Below are 22,585 nucleotides of genomic sequence, written 5' to 3'. Positions count from 1 at the left end.
ATATATATATATATATATATATATATATATATATATATATATATATATATATATATATATATATATATATATATATATATATATATATATATATATATATATATATATATATATATATATAGCCTATATACACACATATATATTTCATTATTATTATTGTTATTATTATTATTATTGTTCTTTCCTTCCCACCAGTGTTCCCAACGTTAGGAAAGAGATTGGGAACACGTTTATTTTTTTACTTTTTTTTACTATTTTATGTAATATTAATAGTGAATCACTACTTATTTACTTTTACCAGTCTGCTTTAACACAAGTACAATACATATGAAAAAATTAAATATACATAAAATAATAATGTGTCAAATTTTCCCGTCATTGTTTTGTTCATTCTTCTTCCGGTGTAATAGCGACATGTAACGGAGGAATGCGGTACTGCAACTAGTTTTCATATCTCCGTTTACGGAAACTACTTTTGACGTCAACACGTGTGCAGGCTTGCCCTGAAAGTTCACTTCAGTACGTGAGGCGTTGCATGCATGCTCCTGCTTCCGAAATAACAACGACGTCGAGGGGGTAGGTCCGGTGTTGTTCTTTCTCTCTGTGTTTTCAACTGGACTCTACTTGATCGATGAAGACTCTCCTGCACATCTTCGATGGAGCACGGCTCACATAGTTTGTCATATGAACCCGCAACGACTGTGCTAAAGGGTGGGGGTTCAGTAGGCCGAGAACTTCTCAAGTTTTCGTTCAATGCTGAGCACGTCTGACAGACGCAAAGGCGACTGCTGGCTTGATTGGGAGAAACATGATTTCCAGCAGGATCCAACCTGGAGCGTGCAGACTATGGTTTACGCGTGTACGTATTTTTATTTTATATACGCGTGTGCATGTCTTTGTGTGTCTGTGAGTCTTCAGTCTTGCAGCAACTGTGTTGGCAAAACCTTTTTCGTTCTTTCTGAAAAGCTACATATGTAAATAGTGTGTGTTTTAGAATGCATAGGCCTACGTAAGAGTTTTTTTTTTAAATAAAATAATTCATTCTTATCTTAAATTCACCGTGCAGAATTAATTTGATTGAATTAATGAGCTAGTTTTTACATAAAATTTGTACGGTATATGTAACATTATTTAATTTAGTATTTTATATTTTACAATAAGCCAATTATTTAATAATAAATTAAAACAATTAAATAATAACGAATAAAAAAGTGAAATATATAAATTTTATTTTAATCGTGAAATTATTCATTTTAGTTTTATTAATTTAATTTAATGAATTACCAATTATTCAATAGAATAAAATTTATATTATAAATCAATCAAACATATTTATTACAATAAACAAATGCAAAAATAAATATCTAAATAAATATTTATATAATAGATTAAAAGATAAATGTAACATGAATAAATATTTTTAATTACATATATATATATCCCTTCATTTAATGAACAAATACAAAAATAAATGTCTACATAAATATTTACAAAATAGATTAAAATAAATAAATAAATGTAACATGAATAAATAATGTTATATTTGGTCTTAATATAAACATGCAGCTTATTCCATCATGTGGTTTGATTGGAATTCAGCCAGATTTGTATTAATGCTGCTAAACTAAAGAAGTTTGAGTCACTTTGTTTTTTTTGTTACATTATTGGCCATTTCGTGTACTTGTTTATCAATATCAAAGATATGAAGAAATGCTTGCATCAGATTTAAATATAAAAGCCTATATTGGGGTACAAAGCATTTAACACAAACTCTATATAATAATGTATACACAAATGAAACACAGACTCATAAATAGCCTATACAGAAATATGAAACGGTACCTAATAAAATTACTAGATAAAGACCATTATTACCTGTATAATGTGTGTGTTAAATAACTCAAATTACTTTGACTCACGTGTGGAAAAAACAACTGTAAAACTGTTCACTTTTCCTCCAGGTGACATCCAGGCAGGAGCTGAACATGTCCACCTTCGTGCCCCCGCAGCCGGTGCCTCCCCTGGGTCAGACTCTACAGGCCTACATGAGAGGCCTGGAGCCCCTCATACCGCCCGAGGAGCTTGCCCACACCCGGAGGGTGATACGGGAGTTTGCCAGGCGCGGTGGTCTCGGTACGGAGCTTCAGAAGGGCCTGGAAAAGAGGGCCAGAAAGACAGACAACTGGGTGTGTGTTTTGGCTTTATCTCACTGGGAAACGTGACACGTGTTGCTGATGGATTGATGTGTTGGTAAAGCACAAAGTATGTTGCAGTTTGCACAAGTGCTTAAAACTGTGAACACACTTGGCTATTGTCAATTTAATTCAAACCTCACAAAGTCAGATATGCATATGCCCAATAGTCGGAGAGTGATTTTTTTTATTTTCGTACACAGTTTCCTCCGAAAATGGTCAAGCTGCCAAATACATAAGTAAAACATGTTATTTATAACCGCAATTACAAGTTCAGCTAAGGCGCGGATTGCAATGGTAACGATTGCCAGTTGTAGGAGGTAACGTGAAGCTCGTGCTGTTGCCGTACACAAATGGAAAAGCAACTGGTTTTGTTGCGTTTGTATAACGCCATTCCAAGTCATTCACCAAAGTAAAAATGACAAGGAGAAGAGCTTGGAACTGCAATGTAGTTAGTTAGCACATGAGCTAACAGTTAGCCTAGCTTTTTCTATTTCTTCATCTTTGTATTTAATTCATGCTGCCTTTCATAGGTCAATAAGAGAACTGTATTATTAAATGTGCAGGTGTTGTCTATGTTGTCTATGAGCTAACAGTTAGCCTAGCTTCTTCTATTTCTTCTTCTTTGTACTTAATTCATGCTGCCTCTCATAGGTCAATATGAGAACTGTATTATTACATGTTTAGGTGTTGTCTATGTTAATGTTAAATGTTTGTCTGTTGAGGCTAACCAATCCAATTTGCATCAACACGATAGTATGTTGACATTGTGAGAGTACAAATGGAACCATTTTCAATTGTACAAAACATATTAGTGTTTGTGTACGTTCCCTGTAGATCACAGACTGGTGGGTGCAGTGGGCCTACTTGGAAAGTCGACTGCCACTGCCTGTGCACTCCAACCCGGCCATTTCTCTCCCCAGACGAGATTACAATGGCTGGAGGAGCCAACTGTTGTGAGTAAACAATGACTGCACTATACGCAGCACATGGAGCAAACGCATAGCTAATCACTTACTAAAGGAATGGAGTGCATTTCAAAACATTAATTTGGCCATATATATATAATGTTGGGTTGCTTTGTAAGTCATTTTAAACCATTTTTTAACAACTTTAAAAAGTGGCTAATAGATCACTTACCTGAATGGCATTATTACTATAAAGCCAATGCAGTTACTGTGTTTTGATAGCATTGTGCATGCCCGTGTTATGTGGTACAACGTGCCATTTAACATGAATAACTAACTGGCCAGGAGCATTTGTTTTAGACTAGAGTAATGATATGACACACCTATGTTTATTTTGACACCTGTTTCAGGATTTTTCTGTGCAGCAGCAGTTGTTGAAGCACTAGCTTCTGGACCCATGTTAGCTAGTAAAAGATCACATGTATTTGTTTATTTCTTTTTTTTTCTTTTTTTTTTTCTTTGTTCTGCTCCATTATAGAGGCGTAGTACCCGCATGTAACATAAATAGTTCAGCAACAGGAAGTATAGCTGCCTTGTCCTTTAGCCGCTAATTTACTCCATACAAATACAATGCAACATAGCCTCTGGTTAGCGAACGTCATGCTTTTGGCGCGACATGAAACTTTTGATGGTATATTATATACTATACATGTGTTGTCGGAAGCTATTATAAACAAAATATGGTCTTTATTGTTTGTAATGTCTAAAAAAAAATGTGGCAATAACAAATATGCTATTCTCCTTATGTCAATACAGTGTACAGCAAAAATATTTTATTTTAACGTAGTATTGTTTTGTACTAACAATAATTTATGTTTCCTTTCAGGTTTGCTTCCAAACTGATTGTAGCAGTACTTGAATTTAAAGCCAAACTTGACGCGTAAGTCCAAAATGTTGCTGCCCAATATACAAAAAATTATCATGTTTTATGTTTTGAAAGGTGAGTGTGGTACTATTTATTCATATTTCTAACTGTACCGTAATGAACTGAACTACACTCAGGTGGCTGTAATCCTCTAATAAACCCGTAATCTGTCGCATTGCTATTTGTGTGCGCTGACCTTCAGCCCTGCTGGCAAGGCCTTGTATTCCTTTGCTGTATGAAGTTAATCTGTGTCTAAATATACTTGAACACACTTATTTGTAATAGTATCTGTGCCACAAGTACAGTTTGTTTTAACAAGCTCTGTGGAATATGAGCTCTTGTTGTGAAAACAAGTCATTTGTGGATGTGTTAACTTGGTGTCTCCCACCTCTTTACATGCAAATTTCAACTTTTTTATACTCTCAACCTGGGGCTAAAGTCACTGTGTGGCATGTAATGATGTGCAGAATAGTTCAATAACTTTAGAGGATTGTTGATTAGTAGAGTCTTGAAGCCATTAAGGTAAAAGGGAGTGCACTATTTGGCCAGCACAGAGCCTCAACTAATTTGTGCTCTAAGAACAAAATGACATCAGCTATGGGAAGTTGAGCCTTATGTATGCTATGGAAATTCCTCAGAGTAGCAATATTTTGCTCAATACAACACAGGCATTGAAGCAGCAGTTTAGAAAGATATTTTACCATTAAAATGGTGATATTGAAATAACAATCTATTAAAAATCTTTTTAAAGTTGTTAATGGAATTAAACAATAATTCTGTTTAGTTTGACGGGCATATATAACAATAAATATTTCACATGGCAATAGCTACGTCATTGGCCTACATCAGGGGTCTGAAACCTGCGGCTCTGGAGCCACATGTGGCTCTTCAGTCCCTCTTCTGTGGCTCCCTGTTGATCTATAAAATAAAATAGTATAAATTAATATTTTCTATACATATTTATTAGTATTTTTAGATAACATATTCTGCAAATGAATTAATGCTTTAGATTGAAATGAATTAAATATTCAAAAAAAATGTCCCAAAAAAATTCCTTGTCAGAAAAAGATGAAAACGTTTTTAAAAAATGACTTTAAAATGTCCAAAAAGAAAGAGGAAATGCAGAGAATGATCATATGATCAGAAAATGATCCCAAAAATTATCAAATCCCCCAAAAAATTTGACAGAACGGCAGAATTTTTTTTAAATGTTTGAAACAATACAGCTCTAATTAGCTCTTGGGCTAACCCTTAACACACTGTTTCCTTCATAACAATCTTTAAATGTTTTGCGGCTCCCGACAGATTTTTTTTTATTTATTTGGCTTAAAATGGGTCTTTTGACAGGAAAGGTTGCTGACCCCTGGCCTACATTAAATATATGATTAAAGTAAGTTCTGCTCTCCTTCAGAATAACAAAGTTGCTAAACATACTTGTATGAATACCTTCAAGACGTTACTTCTTTCTATTTAATTTTTGTAATTTAACATTCGTAGTTAGACACTAGTGTGTATGTGCCTTTTACCACACTTATTCAAATACTTAATTTTTATTGCTTGTCTCATTCAAACACATGACATGCAGAGGCACGTGCACCCAACCCACTTGTGCAATTAACAAGTTGTGCAAATTGTTCCCTCCTTTTCCATTGATCCAGTAGCTTTTGGCTCACCAAGAACATTATTAAGACTAGAAAGTTAATAAAATTAAGTATGATTTTTATTTTTCTTGTTTAAATAACAATATTGTCGAGACTTGGTACACGCCCATCTAACTAGGGATGGCCGTGTACCAAGTATCTGTATCGGGCCGATACCTGGCCTTATTTCAAGGCCATACAAATATCGACTGCCCTCTTTTGGCATTTAGAAATTAAAATAGAAAATTGTCTTTCTGTCTTTTAATGTTACTTAAATTCATAGAATGAATAGTAGTGTTGCTTATTTATCACTAAAGACAACTTAATTAACAGAGGTGGCAAATCCAGGTCCAGAAAGTAAAAACCCTGCCACCATTTGGCTTTAGCCCCTAGTGTTAGCTAGCTAGCTCCCTAACAGGTAAACGAGCACCATGGGTGCTCGCTAGCTAGCTAGCTCGCTCCCTAGCAGGTAAACAAGCACCATGGGAGCTAGCTAGTGAGCTAGCTAACTAGCACCTGAGGCTAAAGCCAAACTGTGGCCTGGATTTAGCTACTTATTATGTCACATGCTCTAAAAAAAGATATAGTATAATGTATTTGATAAATCCTTATTACTGGTAATCAAATTAACTCAGTGATAAAATGCTGTTTTTATCTGTTAGTGGCCAACTGCCGTTGGAGTACATGCGAGGCAGGCCTCTGTGCACGGAGCTCTACCCGCTGCTCTTCTCTTCATGCCGCATCCCGGGGCCCAAACACGACTACGTCGCTCACTTCGGGACCTCCCGACGATCACCAACGCACATCACTGTGGTTCGAAACTACCAGGTCAGCAAAGTTGGGCTTATTATTCCAAATCAGTGATCAGTACCTGCACTGACTGCTATCGTGTTTTGTTGGAGTAAAATATGAACCTTGAGCTATTTGCATGTAGAGTAGGAAGCAAAAGAAGGAAATCAAATATTTTGACCTCCCTGTATGCATATTCCTTTCCTCCTGTATCGCTGTAGGAACAGAATTTTGTCATAAACTGAGGCCCCCATGTAGATAGAGTGCATCGTTCAAAATAATCCGACAATATTTATTTTGTGTTTAGTAAGTTTTGTTCTGTTTCTAGTTCTTCCAGCTGGAGGTTTACAACAGCGACGGGTCCCGTCTGACAGAGAGCCAGATTCACGGGCAGCTGCTCAGGATCAGGTCTCAGTCCTGGAAGACGGACAAGGAGCCGATGGGCATCCTGACCAGTGACCATCGCAACACGTGGGGACAGGCCTACAACCGGCTGCTGAGAGGTAGAAAATACGAGCGTCAGATCTGTACGATGCCACGACAGATTTGTAGCTTCTTTTTTTTCGCCTCTACATCTATTTACATCTTTGTCCTCCTGTGCCTTTCTATACCCTTGTGTCACCCAGATAAGCTTAACCAGGAATCAGTGCAGGCAATTGAGAGGGGACTTTTTTCACTATGTCTGGATTCTCCGGTTATGAGGATATCGGATGAAAGGTATGTACACACGCACACACATTTATACATAGGTTAAGCGGTAGATTGCTGGCTAGACCCCCAGTTTCCCTTCATAAGAAACTGAACCCCAGATTCTTACGCTCCATCGTCAGTGTGTGATGAGATGTTATAATATGTTAAATTACATTCTATTGATTAAATTAAAATGATATGAATAATATGTTATATGTGACTTCACTATTCTAAACATGACATTATGATTAATAATACATTTGTGGAATATGAGTTAAGCAGCAAAATCCAGCTGTTTTTATCCATCTCAGGGGGCACCCATTTTGCCACTTGCTTTGACTGAAGATGACATCACAGTTGCTCAGGTCTCAGGTAACAACCAATCACAGCTCAGCTTTATAAAACAGGTGAGCTGTGATTGGTCGTTTCATTAGTCGTTACCTGAGCCCTGAGCAACATTGTCATTTTCACTCGACAGCAAGTGGCAAAATGGCGGTAGATTGCTGGCTAGACCCCCAGTTGAGATAGACAAAAACAGCTGGATTTTGCTTCATAACTCCACAAATGTAATATTAATTAGAATTTCATGTTTAGACTAGTGAGGTGACATATAACATATTGTCAAGAAATGTTGAAGGTTGACTTCCACTGCAATAACTCTCAAAGAAATATACTTTAAAGAAACCACAATTTTTGATTGACAGATATGCTAGCCGTAAAGCAGCCCAGGTTCTACACGGAGGCGGGACCTTCTCCAACAGTGGCAACCGCTGGTTTGACAAAACTCTACAGGTGAGTGAGCAAGCTGCTCACTGTCGATAAAGACAAAAGTTGAAAGCGCCGCCGGTTTGTTGACTTTGTGTATTTGGACAGTTTGTGATCGGCGAAGACGGCTCCTGGGGTCTCCTGTATGAACAAGCCACAGCTGAAGGGCCGCCCATAGCAACATTGCTGGATTATATCATGCGCCACTGGTAATAAAACTGCATTACTCCATCAAGTTGTTTTTTTCCAGCAAGTTAATGCTAATGAACTAAACTAATGAATAACTTGCACTAGTGCAACTCTATTGAATAATAATGTAAGAGCATCATAATCTGCTTCTTTTTTTTTTATGCAAATTTTACTATAATTTGACCAAATTGAATAAAGTTCTTTATGGATTTTACTTCAAATGGAAATGTCACAGTTCAAACGTTGAGACATCTGAAACAATATACGCAAAGGTATCAACATTGAAAATAAAAATAAAATGTGCAGCCACGTAAAATAAAACGTTTTTTTAAAAGTCGACCATTTTTAGTAATTGTCATTCATTATTGGCTACCTAAAACTAAAAATATGAAATAAAGAAAGAACCTTACTTTATATTTAATGTTCATGATTTTACATATGTTTTTGGGCAATCAACAAGCAAGCTCACTCTTTTTGTTTGCAGGACTTTGTTGATTTGTATTTACAATTTACTTTCCGTTAACTTGTCACAATGACAGTGTGTATTATTTAGCACCATCTAGTGGTGAACTTAAAATGTATTTATTTAAAAAATAAAATAATAGTAATAATAATAAATTGTATTAGTAATGCACTTTACATCTATTAATTAAATAATATGCAAATAGTATTTTCTGTAGAGCTGTCAAAATTACACAACAACCATTTTAAAAAATCGAGTAAACGTTTGGAGCCATTTTTTATTTATTTTAAATTGTCCAAATCTTGTGATATCAGCATATCAGCAGTAATTCTTCACTAATTTCTGTAGTGATTCATGAAAGAAGACTAATTATCTTCTATGTTTAATCAAAAATAGACATTTGTAAACATCTGTTTTTACTTTGGAAAACAATGACTGAACTGGCGACATAGTACAACATCAACCCCCCCCCCCCCCTTTTTTTTAGATTGCTAACAGTAATCGGGAAAAAATGCTTTTGAAATACACTTTAATGCAAAATAAAAATTAATCCGATTAATCGACTGAATAATCGACGGATTAATCAATTCAAAACTATATGATAGTGATAGCACACATTTTCTATCACATCAGCTTACATTTTTTATATAATCGTAGGTCTAGTAACCGCTAATTACATTACGTAGGTCACGCCTTAGAAGAAGCTAACATGTTTCGCTACCGTCTTTATGCAACAGTTACTCAAAGAACTTCGTAAACGTATTTAGCCTCTGGTGGTGCTGCAGCTAATGTCGGACCCAATGGGTTGACCGCCGCTTACCTTCTTCCACAGCTGGGGCCTGCAGGTGGTCGTCACTAAGTCCTGTAATTCTGGCTCCCTCCGCTTGTCTCCAGAGGTGGCAAATCCAGGTCCAGAAAGTAAAAACCCTGCCACAATTTGGCTTTAGCTCCTAGTGTTAGCTAGCTAGCTAGCAGGTAAACGAGCACCATGGGTGTTAGCTAGCTCAACGAGCGCCGTATGCGCTAGGTAGGGAGCTAGCTAACTAGAACCTGAGGCTAAAGCCCCTGTGGAATGATTTTTACTTTATAGACCCAGAATTGGAACCTCTGCTTGTCTCCCTCTGCTTTGCTCTTGCTAGCTTTTGCTAGCTTCTCCCGCAAGCCACTCGTTAGCTGCTATAGCTAGTTCTTGCTAACCACTATTGCTCGCTGGGCTGCTTGCTCACTCCAAATAATTGGTGATAGCCTTGCGAAGTGTGGTCTCTCTGACGCACTGCAGTGCACGTTTCAAAATCGTGGCATTTGATTATTTTACTACTAAAAAAATACACAGTGTCACTTTTAACAAATACATTTGCTATGTATGTTTGTACTGACTATTTGTATGAGCAATTGCTTATTTTATTGCCTGCAGTGAGAATCCAGACCCAACGAGAGCACCTCTGGTCCCTCTTCCAATGCCCAAGAAGCTTTACTTCCACATAGACAGAGAAATCAAGAGAGACATCGAGAATGCCAAACAGAACCTTGATATGTAAGTTGCATAACTTGGATAACAATTTGAAGTATTTGCAGGTTGCTGCAGCTGCTTAGAAAGGACTTATCTTGCTGTGCATTGACATCCAGGCCTTTTGTTTTGGCTTTTAAATCCGACAACATATATAGTGTTACGTTGGTCCTCCAACTGTAAATGAACCCTTGATAAAAAGAGAACTCTTGCTGACCTAGTTCTTTTTCCTATTTCTTAGAACCCCATAATGACAACAATGAGTTGGATGACGTTAAGCCTGCCCCACACTAGCGCTATCTGCTGAGCAAAAAGTCATTTGAGACCGTTTGCTCAGCAGATAAGCTCACCATGTGTTACATTTTTGACGAGTTGAGATGAATAGCTAACATGTTTTGTTTGTTTTTGGCCTTGCGATGTGGCAAACTCGCCACGTGCGCTACTTTGGCTACATGCTAAGAGCAGAAGTTCAACAATGTTTTATCAGATGTCGCATCTCTAAGCAAAGTAGTCGAAGCAAAGATGTTAATCACTGAAGTTTATGAGGAAAGTTTGCATGGAAAAGTCCTTGTTAATTCCGAATGATCAAATTTACTCAAATGTTTTTCCAGACTGATCAATGACCTGGACGTGAATGTATTCAACTTTACGAAGTTTGGCAAAGACGTTCCCAAGCAGCACAAACTGAGTCCCAACTCTTTCATCCAGGTGGCGCTGCAGTTGGCCTACTACAGGTAAAACCAAAACTGACATATGAAAATATTTGCAACAAGGTGAGATTATTTTATTTGTAAATGCAACATGAATTCATTTATTACTGAATCATAATTATTTGCATATCCTTCCATGTGTGTTTTGTACGACGGTGTATTTGGGTCATGTATAAATATTTAAAAAAATTAGAGCGTGGGGGCAATATTCAGAGAAAAAACTTGTTTCTCTTGCAAATTTGTCACTTTTTGAAGTTGAAAAAAACCTCATAAATTTGCGACTTTATAAAGTGGCTTATTTGCGAGAAAAAAACTCTGAAACTTACGAGAAATTTGCCAATTTATAAAGACGCAAAATTGCGAGTTTTTTTCTCGTAATATTGCCCCCACCCTCTAAAAAAATATATCTATATGTGGTCCTAATACATTGTTGTAGTTTTGAATAGAATTTTTTTTATACTTTTTTTTTTTTCTCGGACCAATACCAGTAGGAGTACTCAACTCTTGAGTGGTCAAGAATACTGATACCCAAGCACCGATACACTAGTACTTTTGATACATTAAAATTCCCCCCAAAAAACAATGACAATTTTTTTTTTTAAAGACCTGTATATCCCAATATGACATTTTCTTCCTAAAGTTGCATGATGCCAATTATTTTTTTTTTTTATAGCACCAATACCTTGAAATAAAGTATCCACCTGATATCAAAATCTCCCCCATCCCTAAATTTGAATACAATCCGAAGAGAACTGATTAAAAAGAATCTCTACAGCAACACAACGAATGGACATGTATAGAATTTCATATTTGCACATGTCTCCCATTTGTGTCGGTAGAGTTCATGGCGACGTGTGCGCCACCTGCGACATCGCCTCTCAGAGGATGTTCCGTAAAGGAAGGACCGATTACATCCGCTCGCCTTCAAGCCAGATGCTTAAATTCATCCTTGCCTTCGTTGATCCGTCCGTGTCGGTGAGCAGGCGTGCATGTGTGATTTCAAACGCTTTTACCTGGAAAGCTAATGTGCATATTATAATGAGGAAATTGTTGCTTAATTTGTCTTACCGCGCAGCGTGAAGCCAAACTCCAACTGTTGACAGAAGCGATTGATGCCTACTCAGCTCTGACTGACCAGGTAGCCAAAATGAATGTAAATTTAAAATTGTAAAATTTTTGTAAATATGATTGTAAATCAAGGTGCCACTTGTACAGTACACATTTCCCTACTTGTACTCTACAGGTACTTAAAGGACATGGCATAGACAGACACCTGCTGGGGCTCAAGCTGCAAGCCATCGAAGAGGGACTGAGCGTTCCCAAAATCTTCATGGATACCGCCTTTGGCCTTGCTACTCATTGGAAACTCCGAACTGGGCAGGTGTGGGCATATGTTTGTGAAAGAGTACAATTGTTGGTTAAGGATTTCTTTTATGGAGCTTATTTTCATATGTGAGTATAATTGTGAATGCAACCAGTCCAGGGATCGGATGCTGATCTGAATCACGTTATGCTTCTGAATGTGCCAGTTGTATTTTTCCACAACATGATGGGATTTTACACTTAATGATCTTCACATTTGGATTTTGCGTATTTTGCTGGCGTTTCGCTTGACTCCTCCTCCTCCTCACCTCTCTGCCCAATGAAACGCCCCCCAGCTCAGCTAACGCGAGTGCACGGCGGAACACCAAAGTTGCTACATTGCTAGCGTGACTTATTCCTGATAGAATATTGCCAAAAATGAAATGTTATCGGGTTGATCTAGTGTTTTTTGGTACAATCAAATTAGAACTTGATTTTGAACACAATTTATAGTACATGTGTCTCATTTGCTCCCCAAAACGTTCCATTTTAAATATTGCCATGGTCCCAAAAATGTATTTATATGTTTTTGTTTTTTTTATGCTAGACTATACAGAAGACTTTGATTCAGCATCTAACCTGAAGAGGGAGTTAAAGCAATGGTAGTTATTATAAAAACGGCCAGCAGGTGGCAGCAGAGTATAAGAGATCAACCAGGACTATGTTGCAACAAAGCTGTTTGGGTGTTTTTTTTGCCATTGTTTTCAACAGGTTTGTGAATGATGAAACTTAGCTAAATTCTAATGCTAATTGCTGCAAAACAGATACAAATATACTTTTTTTTTCCTGATGAAAGAAGAGACTAGCAATAGAACGCAATATTCTGTGGACCTTGCAAAATCAGTCAAAATCCAGTAAAACAGCCAGGAGCGAAGGGGGTTGCTTCAGTGAAAATGGCTGGGGGTGAATGAGTTAATGACCAAGCTTTTTTTCCACTTTTATGTATTTGTATATACACAGCAAAATCGGCAGTGTTAATTCAACACCTACAGAGTTAAATTTAACTCTCCAAAAGTGTCTATATTGGTTTATATTAAATAGTGTTAAAACAACACTTCTGGAAGTGTTAAATGCAGAATTTATCTAATAATAGGCGGTCAACACTAAAATAACACCTACTCTGGACACTAGAAAATGTTAAAATTACACCTGAGGAGCTAACATCAACTCCCAAAAATTTAACCCTGAAATTTCAACACTCCAATTTTTGCTGTTACATTTGGGGCAAGAGTAGCACAGTCAGGAAGGATTTGGGGCTGGGGGGTCTTGGTTCAAATCTCGGTGTCAGGCATGCTAGTCTGCTTGCAGGCTACTGTTGATGTGCTCTTGAGCAAAGCACCGCCCCGAGTTTAAGTGGCGTAGCACTTTTTGCACACTTTTCACTCCAAATCTGTCCTTGCATGCATGATTGTGATTGGGTTCTACGTGTGGAATATAACACAAATGTCTTCTTCGGGGACTATGAGTTCCCGCCTGAAAAAATTCAATCCTGCTTTAAAAATTTTTTTAATTAATAGTTTCTGCCTTCCTCTTTAAGGTGCCTGCGAACACAGACAGCGTGATGTGTTTTGGTCCGCTGGTTCCTGACGGTTACGCCATATGTTACAACCCACAGTCCGACCACGTCCACTTTTCTATAACTGCCTTCAACTGCTGCGAGGAGACAAATGCAGAAGCGCTGGGCATCGTCGTGAGGGACACCCTGTGCCAACTGTTCGAACTACTGGAGCCTACTGTGTAGAGCTGCGTCAGACCGAGAGCATTCCACTTTTCACTCCTTTTTATTCGTTAAGCAAATTTACAAAAGTGTTTATGAAGGGATATTTCTTATCTTTTTTTTTTTGCATTGTTTATTTCACAGGTGCACACATTTCACTGTGTGAAAATAAATCACGTTAACACTTAGGCATTAATCACAGTCAAAGTGTTTATATATATATATATATGGTACAGTATGATTCAATCAATCATCAATAAAGATTTGTAGGTGACTTGGTGTGGCTGTGAAGGACCAAAATCTGAAATAAAATATTAATGGTAACAAATGGTGCTTGAATTAAGCTGATGTGGCCCAATTTGTTGGGCATGTTTGTGCATAATTTGCTGGTTTGTTTAATAAAGCTCATGTTATTGCTCACTCAGGTGGACTTTGTTCAACTCAAAATCCCTTTTGTCGTGCATCCCTAAAATGTGAGATGAGGCTTTGTAGTACAGGGCTCTCAAACTTCTTACAAACTCATCCAACCTTGGCTTCTTGACAGTATTCAGCAGACTGAATAATCAAATGAGAATGTGACATAGTAATCAACATGCCACAATCCTAATCGATCAGTCGGGGACTGGACCGTTAGCATTGCAATGTACTGCTGCATGCTTATTCCATAAAAAACGTCAATCAAATCTCCCTAGGGCCTTCAGAATCAGGTAGTGTGTAAAACAAAGTCAGCAATAGAACTGTTTCTTTAACCAAACATTTCAAAATTGTATCACAATAAATAAAATCGCCAACCTCACATTGATTATAGTCAAAGTGGGCCACGTTCAACAAGCAAAACACAGATGTTGCAATCTGCACGCAATCAGCATCTCTTGTGATTATAATGTATTTACATGTTTTTGTTGTTAGATCAATATTGATTCTGATATTTCTATAACTACGATGTTCAAATGGTGGTCTTAAGAGGTGGATTAAGCAAGTCCCCAATGACGAGTGAATGGAATACCTTTACAATAATTGAATTAAATTTAATTGTTTATTTGTGTTTCTCAATAAATGCGTCAATATTTATCCATTCATTTTACATAAAATCTTATGTAGGTTACCTATTCGTTAAGGTAGAACAGTTTTGATTAAAAGTTGATATGGCACTAAATCCGTATTTTAAAGCTTTGAAACGCGTGGAGTACTGCAACCGTGTCAGTCCAAAACAGGAAGTGACGTATTTTGTGACGTTTCAATCTAGACCGGAACAAATAAACACTTCATGCTCGTTCAGATGCAACACTCCGGTGTTTACCACCGTGTAATCGAACTACAACTACTAAAGGGAATTTTACTATTTATTATAGCCTATGTCTGTTGAAAAACAACTATGCGGAAGTTCCGTCGTATTTATCAGGGCTGAGGCGGCAGGGAATGGAGCGAATATTAACTTTTATATTTAAATTATCACCTCTCCGTTTTAATACAGCGTTGATTTATCTCGAGTATTTATTGTTATGATGAAGGGCTTTACGACGGACTCGATCATCCGAAGAAGGGAGAGGAGCAACTGGGCAGCCAGCCTCCTGTGGCCGCTGCTCGGTGCGTGTCTGTGGGCTGCAGCGGTCGCCTACAAGCCGGTGATCATCGTGCACGGCTTGTTCGACAGCTCGGGGGATTTTAAGAATCTGCAGCGCTTCATTAACGTGGTAGGTTTTTAAAATGGGCAGAACGATGATGTTTGGATTATCTGGTCTGCAGCGATGTAATTTAACTTTTGCTTTTACGTTGGGAAGTTAAGGCTCAATACACTAACTCAATCATGATTAATTTATGTTTGTACATTTTCTGCACTGTCAATTTTAAATAATGTCCTTTTTTAATAAAGGGATTGAAATTTAAAAAAATCAACAAATTAATCAATTATAAAAAATAATCGACACCGTTTTTTAAATCTAACACTTTATCCTTCCTTTCCTCCCTTTTTCCAGTCTCATCCTGGAACTAATGTGACCGTGATTGACTTGTTTGACCGAGGTTCCAGTCTGCAGCCCATGTGGAAGCAGGTGGAGGGTTTCAAGGCAGCCATTTATCCTATCATGCAGAATTCCGCAGAAGGAGTCCATCTTATCTGCTACTCTCAAGGTGCACTGTGTACAGTATGTGCACGTGTGCGAGTCACACGAAGCAGTGGCATGTTTGTAGTTAGTGTTATTATCGCAAAACTGACCTTTGAATGACACACAGTGTTCACATTACACAATGACTGCTGGTAAGAAAAGTAAGCATTTTCGGTTTAACCACATGCTGTAATTTCTATTGAAGCATTCTTTATTTCAGTCCATATTGACATTTTCTAAATGTGAAGCTTATCAGGGTTTTCTCATTATTTTTTGTTCTCATTGCTGTGTGATGATAATGCAGGAAAGTAAAAGCAGCATGTGCCTTTTTTTCTGTTAAATACCTGTATTTATTTATTTTAAGTCAGTCACCATGTTATTTTTCCCTACTTTTCTGTGTTCCTACACAGAGTTAAAGTATGTGAGACTAATATTGTTGATGTTGTTTCAGGTGGACTCATTTGCAGGGGAATATTGTCCACTTTGCCAAATCACAATGTGCACTCGTTCATCTCGCTGTCTTCGCCTCAGGCAGGACAATATGGCGGTGAGTTCCTTAAAAGCTCAACACGCACTATTAGTGACTATTTGCGGTTTGCATTACGATTATACGACCTTCTGCTTTTTGTTTTCCCAGACACCGACTATTTGAAGTACCTGTTTCCTCAGTTTGTCAAGTCCAACTTGTACCATCTGTGTTACACAGCCATGGGCCAGAGAGTATCTATCTGCAACTATTGGAATGGTGCGACTCAGAACAATAACTTGGTTGTGTACATTACTTGTCCTTTTGAAACTTTTAAGTAGAATTGAACAATTCAAGTCAACAGACTTAATTTCGTCAGCTGTTAGGTTTTATTTTTTAATATAAAATAGATACTGTATATACGTATATAACTTATATCCTATTATTAATATAGTGTTTAGATGTATCAGTCAATCAATCAATCAATTTTATTTAATTCATTTTAACTCATTCACTGCCATTGACGGGTATAGACGTAAAAAAATAATTTTAACTATTTCTATTAGTTTAAAAAAAAAATCTCCACTTTTGTTAACAAGAGTATTAAAACCTAGAAACAAATATATTGTACATTTACAACAGATATAACATTTGTGATTAATCATGAGTTAAATATTGAAATCAAGCGATTAATTAAAATAAATAATCGCCTGACGCGATAAAAAAAAAAGAAGAGAAAAATATAAAAAGTTAGGGGCATCAGGCGGTAATTTTTTTTCATCGGAATTAATCACATTACATCAGTAGTTAACTCACGATTAATCACAAATGTTATATCTGTTCTAAATGTACAATTAAAAATTAAAGGTTTTCATATGCTAGTTAACAAAAGTGGGGGGGAAAATTAAACTAGTAGAAATAGTTCAAATTAATTTTTGATGTCTATAGCCGTCAATGGCAGTGAATGAGTTCAAAAGAAAAACAACAATATAAAGCAATATTCAAATTCAAAGTAAAGCAAAAGAATTAAAGGGGACAGAAAAAAGTACAACTTGTTTAGTCTGACCCTGATCAGATGTAAACATAATCACCTATTAAATCGCAATAATAGATTATTTTTCAAAATGCTTCAGCCCTACTTTAAAGTGAACTTTCAAAACATTGTTTGAATGTGGCAGATAAACAAGTGCCTCTTTCCTCCTCCTCCTTCAGATCCTCACCACTGGGATATGTACACCAACAACAGTGATTATCTGGCACTGCTCAACAGCGACAGACCCAATCCAAATTCAACAGGTCAGCCAATTCCTCTCGCTTGAACTAAAGTTCAGTATGTGGATATAAGATTGTCTGCAAGTGATTTGATCAGTATGCAGCAATGACAAAACAAAATGTCAGAAATGACAACATGGTGTCCTTTTGAAAAGAAAAAAATGAACAAATTATTTCTCAGTTAGTGTGAGTGCAAAATCTAGCCATTGTAGTATGCCAGCATTTCCAAAATGTTGAGGCTCTTTAACATTTTTTTTTTTGGGGCGTGTTGATTGAGTCAAAGGTTAAATTGATTGTTAAGCGGAAACACATTTCTATGCAGGGACCCTGGGAACTAAAAACAAAACAAACAAAAATCTATTCCAGGGGTTTTCTCCACATTTTAGCATAGTAAAAGACATGGAGCCACAACATAGATAAAGATATAAAGGTCATAAGTGCAGAGAAATGTTAGTTACAAAATTGTAATGGGGACTGTTAAATGCGGACTACTCCCAACTCGATGGCGAGGGGTGTAGGAGAAAAAGGCAGGTTTTGTGTGTGAGTGTTATTGTTTTTATATATTAAAAACAATAATACTTTTAAGAAAAAAGAAGTTCGTCTTTTACGTACCGCACTTCCTCAGCGTTCAAATAAAGCGCTGAGCTATAATACTTATAATTATATTAAAACACATCATTTTAGCTCACTGGTAGCACTCTACGCTCCCAAACCGGAGTCGTTGTAGGGGCACGGGTTCGATCCACCCTCCTGGATGTTGGCCGCTTTAAAAGTAGATCTTGGCGTAAAAAACTTTGGTCTTAGAACATTATTATTTATTCATTTGTCAAGTATGACTTTAAAAGAGAGTTATGGTTTTTTTTCTACCCGTGCAGAGGAGGCATACGTTGAAATAGTTATATTATGTGGCATCTTTGGGTACATTTTGAGTAAGTATCTCAAGGCCGGGCCGAGTGTCATCTTTCTTGGAAATCAAAATATGGTCACCTGAGTTTGACATAAGAAGATAGATACAGTCTCATTTCAACAGTGGATCAAAGACACGATTACATCATGCATGACATCACACATCTGCTACAAGCTAAGTTTGAAAGTAAACAAGCAGCTGTAGCGTCCGTTGACGAGTAACAGTGTTGCATATAGTTTCAATCCAGGAAGAAACTTTGGGATTAAGTTAAAAAGTTGAGGAACCTTGTCAACTGTTTAAATGGGGGGAAAAAACTACGTCTGACTCTTTTCCATCTCTCAGAATGGAAGAAAAACTTCTTGAGAATCGACAAGCTGGTGCTTGTAGGAGGACCAGACGATGGAGTCATCACTCCCTGGCAGTCCAGGTGAGTTCTTCTTTTGAAGTTAGTAGTGTATTGTTTTACTACTCGACTTCCACATTTCTTGTTCTCGGTTTACATATATTAGTGTAGGTTTGTTCCCTTTACATGTGGATGAACAGATGACACTCATGTGATGCTCACACACACATTCTGTCTGTGTTCCGCTTGTTTGTTTTAGTCAGTTTGGATTCTTTGACGACAATGAGACTGTTGTTGAGATGCAGCGACAAGGCGTGAGTAAAAATCCGACCTATCTGTTTTTTTGTGTGTTTTTTTTATTATATATATGATTTGAGGAGCCATTATTACTTGTATTGTGTTCTATGCAGCCCTACTAGTCTAAACATGGTATTCTGGTTAATATTGCGTTTGTGAAATATGAGTTTAGGAGCAAAATCCACCTGTTTTTATCTGTCAGGAAACGACCATCTTGCTAGTTGCAGTCGACTGAAAATGACGACCAATCACGGCTCGACTGTTTTCTGAAGCTGAACCGTGATTGGTTGTTACCTGAGCCCTGAGCAACTGTGATGTCATTTTCAGTCGACAGCAAGTGGCAAAATGGCCGCCCCCCTGAAATAAATAATCAACTTTTGGATTTTGCTGATATTCCGCAAACATAATATTAACTCATTCAAACTCAAAAACGTGTAAATACTTTTTTAAATACTTTGTCCTTCACTCCCAAAAATATTTATAAGTTTTTTTGTTTTTTTAGTGCTAGAGCAGCTTTGATGCAGCTTCTGACCTTAAAAGGTAACTTAAAGCAATGGTAGTTATTACAAAAAAACGGCCAGTAGGTTGCAGCAGAGTATAAGAGATCGACCAGGGCCATGTTGCAAAAAAGATTTTTGAATAATGACGAAGCTTAGTATATTCTAATGCTAATTGCTGCAAAACGGAAACCTATACAAATGTACTTTTTTTTCCTGATAAAAGAAGAGACTAGAATCTTTTTTTGGTAGGTTCCAAGTTATTGTAGCAATAGAACAAAATATACAGTGAGACTTGCAAAATCAGTCAAAATCCAGTAAAACAGCCGGGAGCGAAGGGGGGTTGCTTCAGTGAAAATGGCTGGGAGTGAATGAGTTAATCAGAACACCGTGTTTAGACTAGACAACATATTATTGTAAAGATTTATTTATTTTTTTCTCAGTCCTGAGTGATTAACATAGCGAGAAGGAACCAGAAAAGGGCTGACCCAGAACTCTATTTTCTTAATCCAGGTCTACTTAAAGGACATCTTTGGTCTGAAGACGCTGGCGGCTCGTGGCGATCTCTTCTTGTGTTCTGTTCCTTACGTCCAACATGTCTGGTGGCACTCGAATGAGACAGTATTTCACACTTGCATGGAGAAGTGGCTGGTTTAGAACCAAAAACGCTTTGTCATCAACGTCAACATTTGCTATGATGTAGGCTTCATACAGTACAGGGGTCCTCGGTTTACAACGTACTCCTATGGTGGCGACGTAATCCAAATTTGTATGCAGTCGGAATGCGCCATTTTCTATTACTAAACTGCTAAAGTAAAAACGGTTGTAAATATTTCTATGCTCTAATTATAAACAAATGAAAACTAATATAATATAAAACAAATGACAGTAAATACAGCGGTAACTGAGCCTGCCGTTTGGCGCCGCAATGTAAACTGATTCATTGTGTGCCGTTTTAAACCTCCTAATTACATATATTGGTATAAACTGAGGCCCCCTGTATATGAACCACTACAGTTTGGTATCTAATGGGAATCTTAACAATGTTGTTATTATTTGGAAGTAATAACAGCTGTTTTGATTTATTTTACTGTTCATTGCATCTGTAAAATTGCAAATGCTTCCATAAATGTAGAGCTTTACCAGCATTTAAGCTATTCACTAAGACCAGAATTTATTTTGCAGCAACTCCTGGAGGAATTGAGTTCACTCATTTCCATGTGTGTGTAAGTTTTTGGTTACACACCTGTACATCAAAGCAACACAACAGTGCCTCAGCAACGTTTTGTCATCTTGTCATTGCCTTACTCCTATTTAATGCAGTATTTAATTATTTTTGAGAAATGCATGGTTAGCCATGTTTCCTTGTCATTAATGGTAGCTATTTTATGAGTAGGACCAGTTTTAGTAGATGCCGCCTTAGAGTCCCCCCTCATGCCTCAGTGTTACATGTTCCATACCGTAAGTGCTAAGATATACTGCCTGTTGTGATCGTGCTAAAAGAATCAAATTAGCCAGAGTGCAGTATTGTGCAGTAATGCATACGAGTCCCGTTAGTGTCACTTTTTGCCTGTGCTTATAAGGGTTAGTCATTTGAGCAACCTTTGATTGTGTGCCCATCTAGGAAGGGATTTGATTCTCATAATAAATCCTTCTGTAGTATTTCAGATAAGGATAATATAATTTATCATAGGAGCATGTATCAGTGGATCTGAAATGACTTCTATTAAACTTCCTGAAAGGAATTCTCAACTTTATGATGAATTAAAACATCAGACGGAAAGCTTTTATTGAAAAGGGAAAATGAGAAGATCTGTTTGAAGCTTTTAATTTTTTGTCATTTTGGAATATTTTACATTTGTTGTACTGTATGCTTGTACAAACTCATTTACCTAACTTTATGGTGTGATTTGAAGGGATGTCATCACATGTTTATAAGGTATAAAGTGAACTTTTTAAAATGATAAACAGATACAGCCATTTTGACACTGTCCTGAAATTTATAGTGTGTAATGTGTTTGAGAAGCTGTTACTGTAAATGTATTTCCTCAATAAAACGTTTTAAACATGTGCTTTGAGTGGTATCATTTAGAAAATAATGTATAGGTATTGGGTACATATATAGTAAGTGTTGAATATTGTATGTATTAACGACAGTTATTCTGTATTATAGTCACCCAAGTCATATTTTGACAATTTTTTATTTTTTGCCTTAGTCATCTCAGGATGCTGACCATCAAATCAGCTACAATGTACCCATAACAGATTGTTTAATTTTACCCCTGAAATGAAATTATTAATACATTGAATCAGTATTTGGTAACGTTTTTCGTGCTTTCTGGAAAAATAGGGTGATGCTCAGGCCAGCGAAAAAAAAAACATTTGGTCAAGTGGATTCATAGTGCAAAATGGACAACAAGAGTTCGCCATCCTTGAGAAATTATAATGGCGATGGTGCAGAGGAAGAAAGTAGCGGGAAAGCAGCGTGTAAAGGAAACAACGATGAAGGAGCCCGGCCAAGTAACGAAAGTCCGTGCACCACACCTGAGCTAAACTCTTCTGAAAGCGATTCCGAATTCAGTGGCCTTGAAAGGGATTCGATAGATGAGTATTTGCGCGCTGAATGTGAATCACCCAGCGTCATGTTCGTCCTCTGAAGAACAGCAGAGCTTCTTCCCCAGACGACCCAGAAAGATACCAAGAAGGTACAGTACATTTAACTTAAAGACTTTTTACATCCGGGCATTTCTGATATTTCCGCTATGCAATGCTTCCTTTATACGGTGTAAGCAAACCGCGTAGCGTATTGCTTTTGCCTGTGTCTAGCATACAAAACAGGCC

At 37.1% G+C, this 22,585-nt stretch overlaps 2 protein-coding genes across 2 annotated transcripts; both read left to right on the top strand.

Annotated features, from left to right (window-relative positions):
• The first annotated feature begins 463 nt into the window (after positions 1-463).
• Positions 464-14,277, top strand: cratb (carnitine O-acetyltransferase b). The gene is made up of 15 exons (XM_086063352.1): positions 464-859; positions 1,962-2,186; positions 3,030-3,148; positions 3,987-4,040; positions 6,328-6,493; positions 6,783-6,957; positions 7,081-7,171; positions 7,849-7,936; positions 8,018-8,118; positions 9,976-10,095; positions 10,680-10,802; positions 11,618-11,753; positions 11,854-11,916; positions 12,022-12,159; positions 13,678-14,277. Exons 1-15 carry the CDS (start codon positions 809-811, stop codon positions 13,879-13,881), a joined length of 1,854 nt encoding a protein of 617 aa, XP_085919478.1. The 5' UTR covers positions 464-808; the 3' UTR covers positions 13,882-14,277.
• Positions 14,278-15,112: 835 nt separating this feature from the next.
• ppt2b (palmitoyl-protein thioesterase 2b) lies at positions 15,113-21,815 on the top strand. The gene is made up of 8 exons (XM_086063463.1): positions 15,113-15,551; positions 15,834-15,987; positions 16,414-16,509; positions 16,600-16,707; positions 17,641-17,724; positions 18,950-19,034; positions 19,210-19,264; positions 20,258-21,815. Exons 1-8 carry the CDS (start codon positions 15,360-15,362, stop codon positions 20,399-20,401), a joined length of 918 nt encoding a protein of 305 aa, XP_085919589.1. The 5' UTR covers positions 15,113-15,359; the 3' UTR covers positions 20,402-21,815.
• Positions 21,816-22,585: the final 770 nt, after the last annotated feature.

The sequence above is a fragment of the Leptonotus elevatus genome, chromosome 19, assembly GCF_054856555.1.
Source record: "Leptonotus elevatus isolate MCC_2025b chromosome 19, RoL_Lele_1.0, whole genome shotgun sequence".
Taxonomy (NCBI): domain Eukaryota; kingdom Metazoa; phylum Chordata; class Actinopteri; order Syngnathiformes; family Syngnathidae; genus Leptonotus; species Leptonotus elevatus.
Note: the sequence above shows the minus strand (reverse complement) of the source record. Positions and strands in the feature narration are given on the sequence as shown.

Excerpts from the sequence above, each read along its gene's own strand:
- cratb (XM_086063352.1), top strand. The coding sequence starts at position 809 with ATGATTTCCAGCAGGATCCAACCTGGAGCGTGCAGACTATGGTTTACG. Across the intron at positions 7,172-7,848 it reads ATGAGGATATCGGATGAAAG|ATATGCTAGCCGTAAAGCAG; the intron begins GTATGTACACAC and ends TTTGATTGACAG. Across the intron at positions 8,119-9,975 it reads GATTATATCATGCGCCACTG|TGAGAATCCAGACCCAACGA; the intron begins GTAATAAAACTG and ends TATTGCCTGCAG.
- ppt2b (XM_086063463.1), top strand. The coding sequence starts at position 15,360 with ATGATGAAGGGCTTTACGACGGACTCGATCATCCGAAGAAGGGAGAGG. Across the intron at positions 16,510-16,599 it reads TCAGGCAGGACAATATGGCG|ACACCGACTATTTGAAGTAC; the intron begins GTGAGTTCCTTA and ends TTGTTTTCCCAG. Across the intron at positions 19,265-20,257 it reads TTGAGATGCAGCGACAAGGC|GTCTACTTAAAGGACATCTT; the intron begins GTGAGTAAAAAT and ends TTCTTAATCCAG.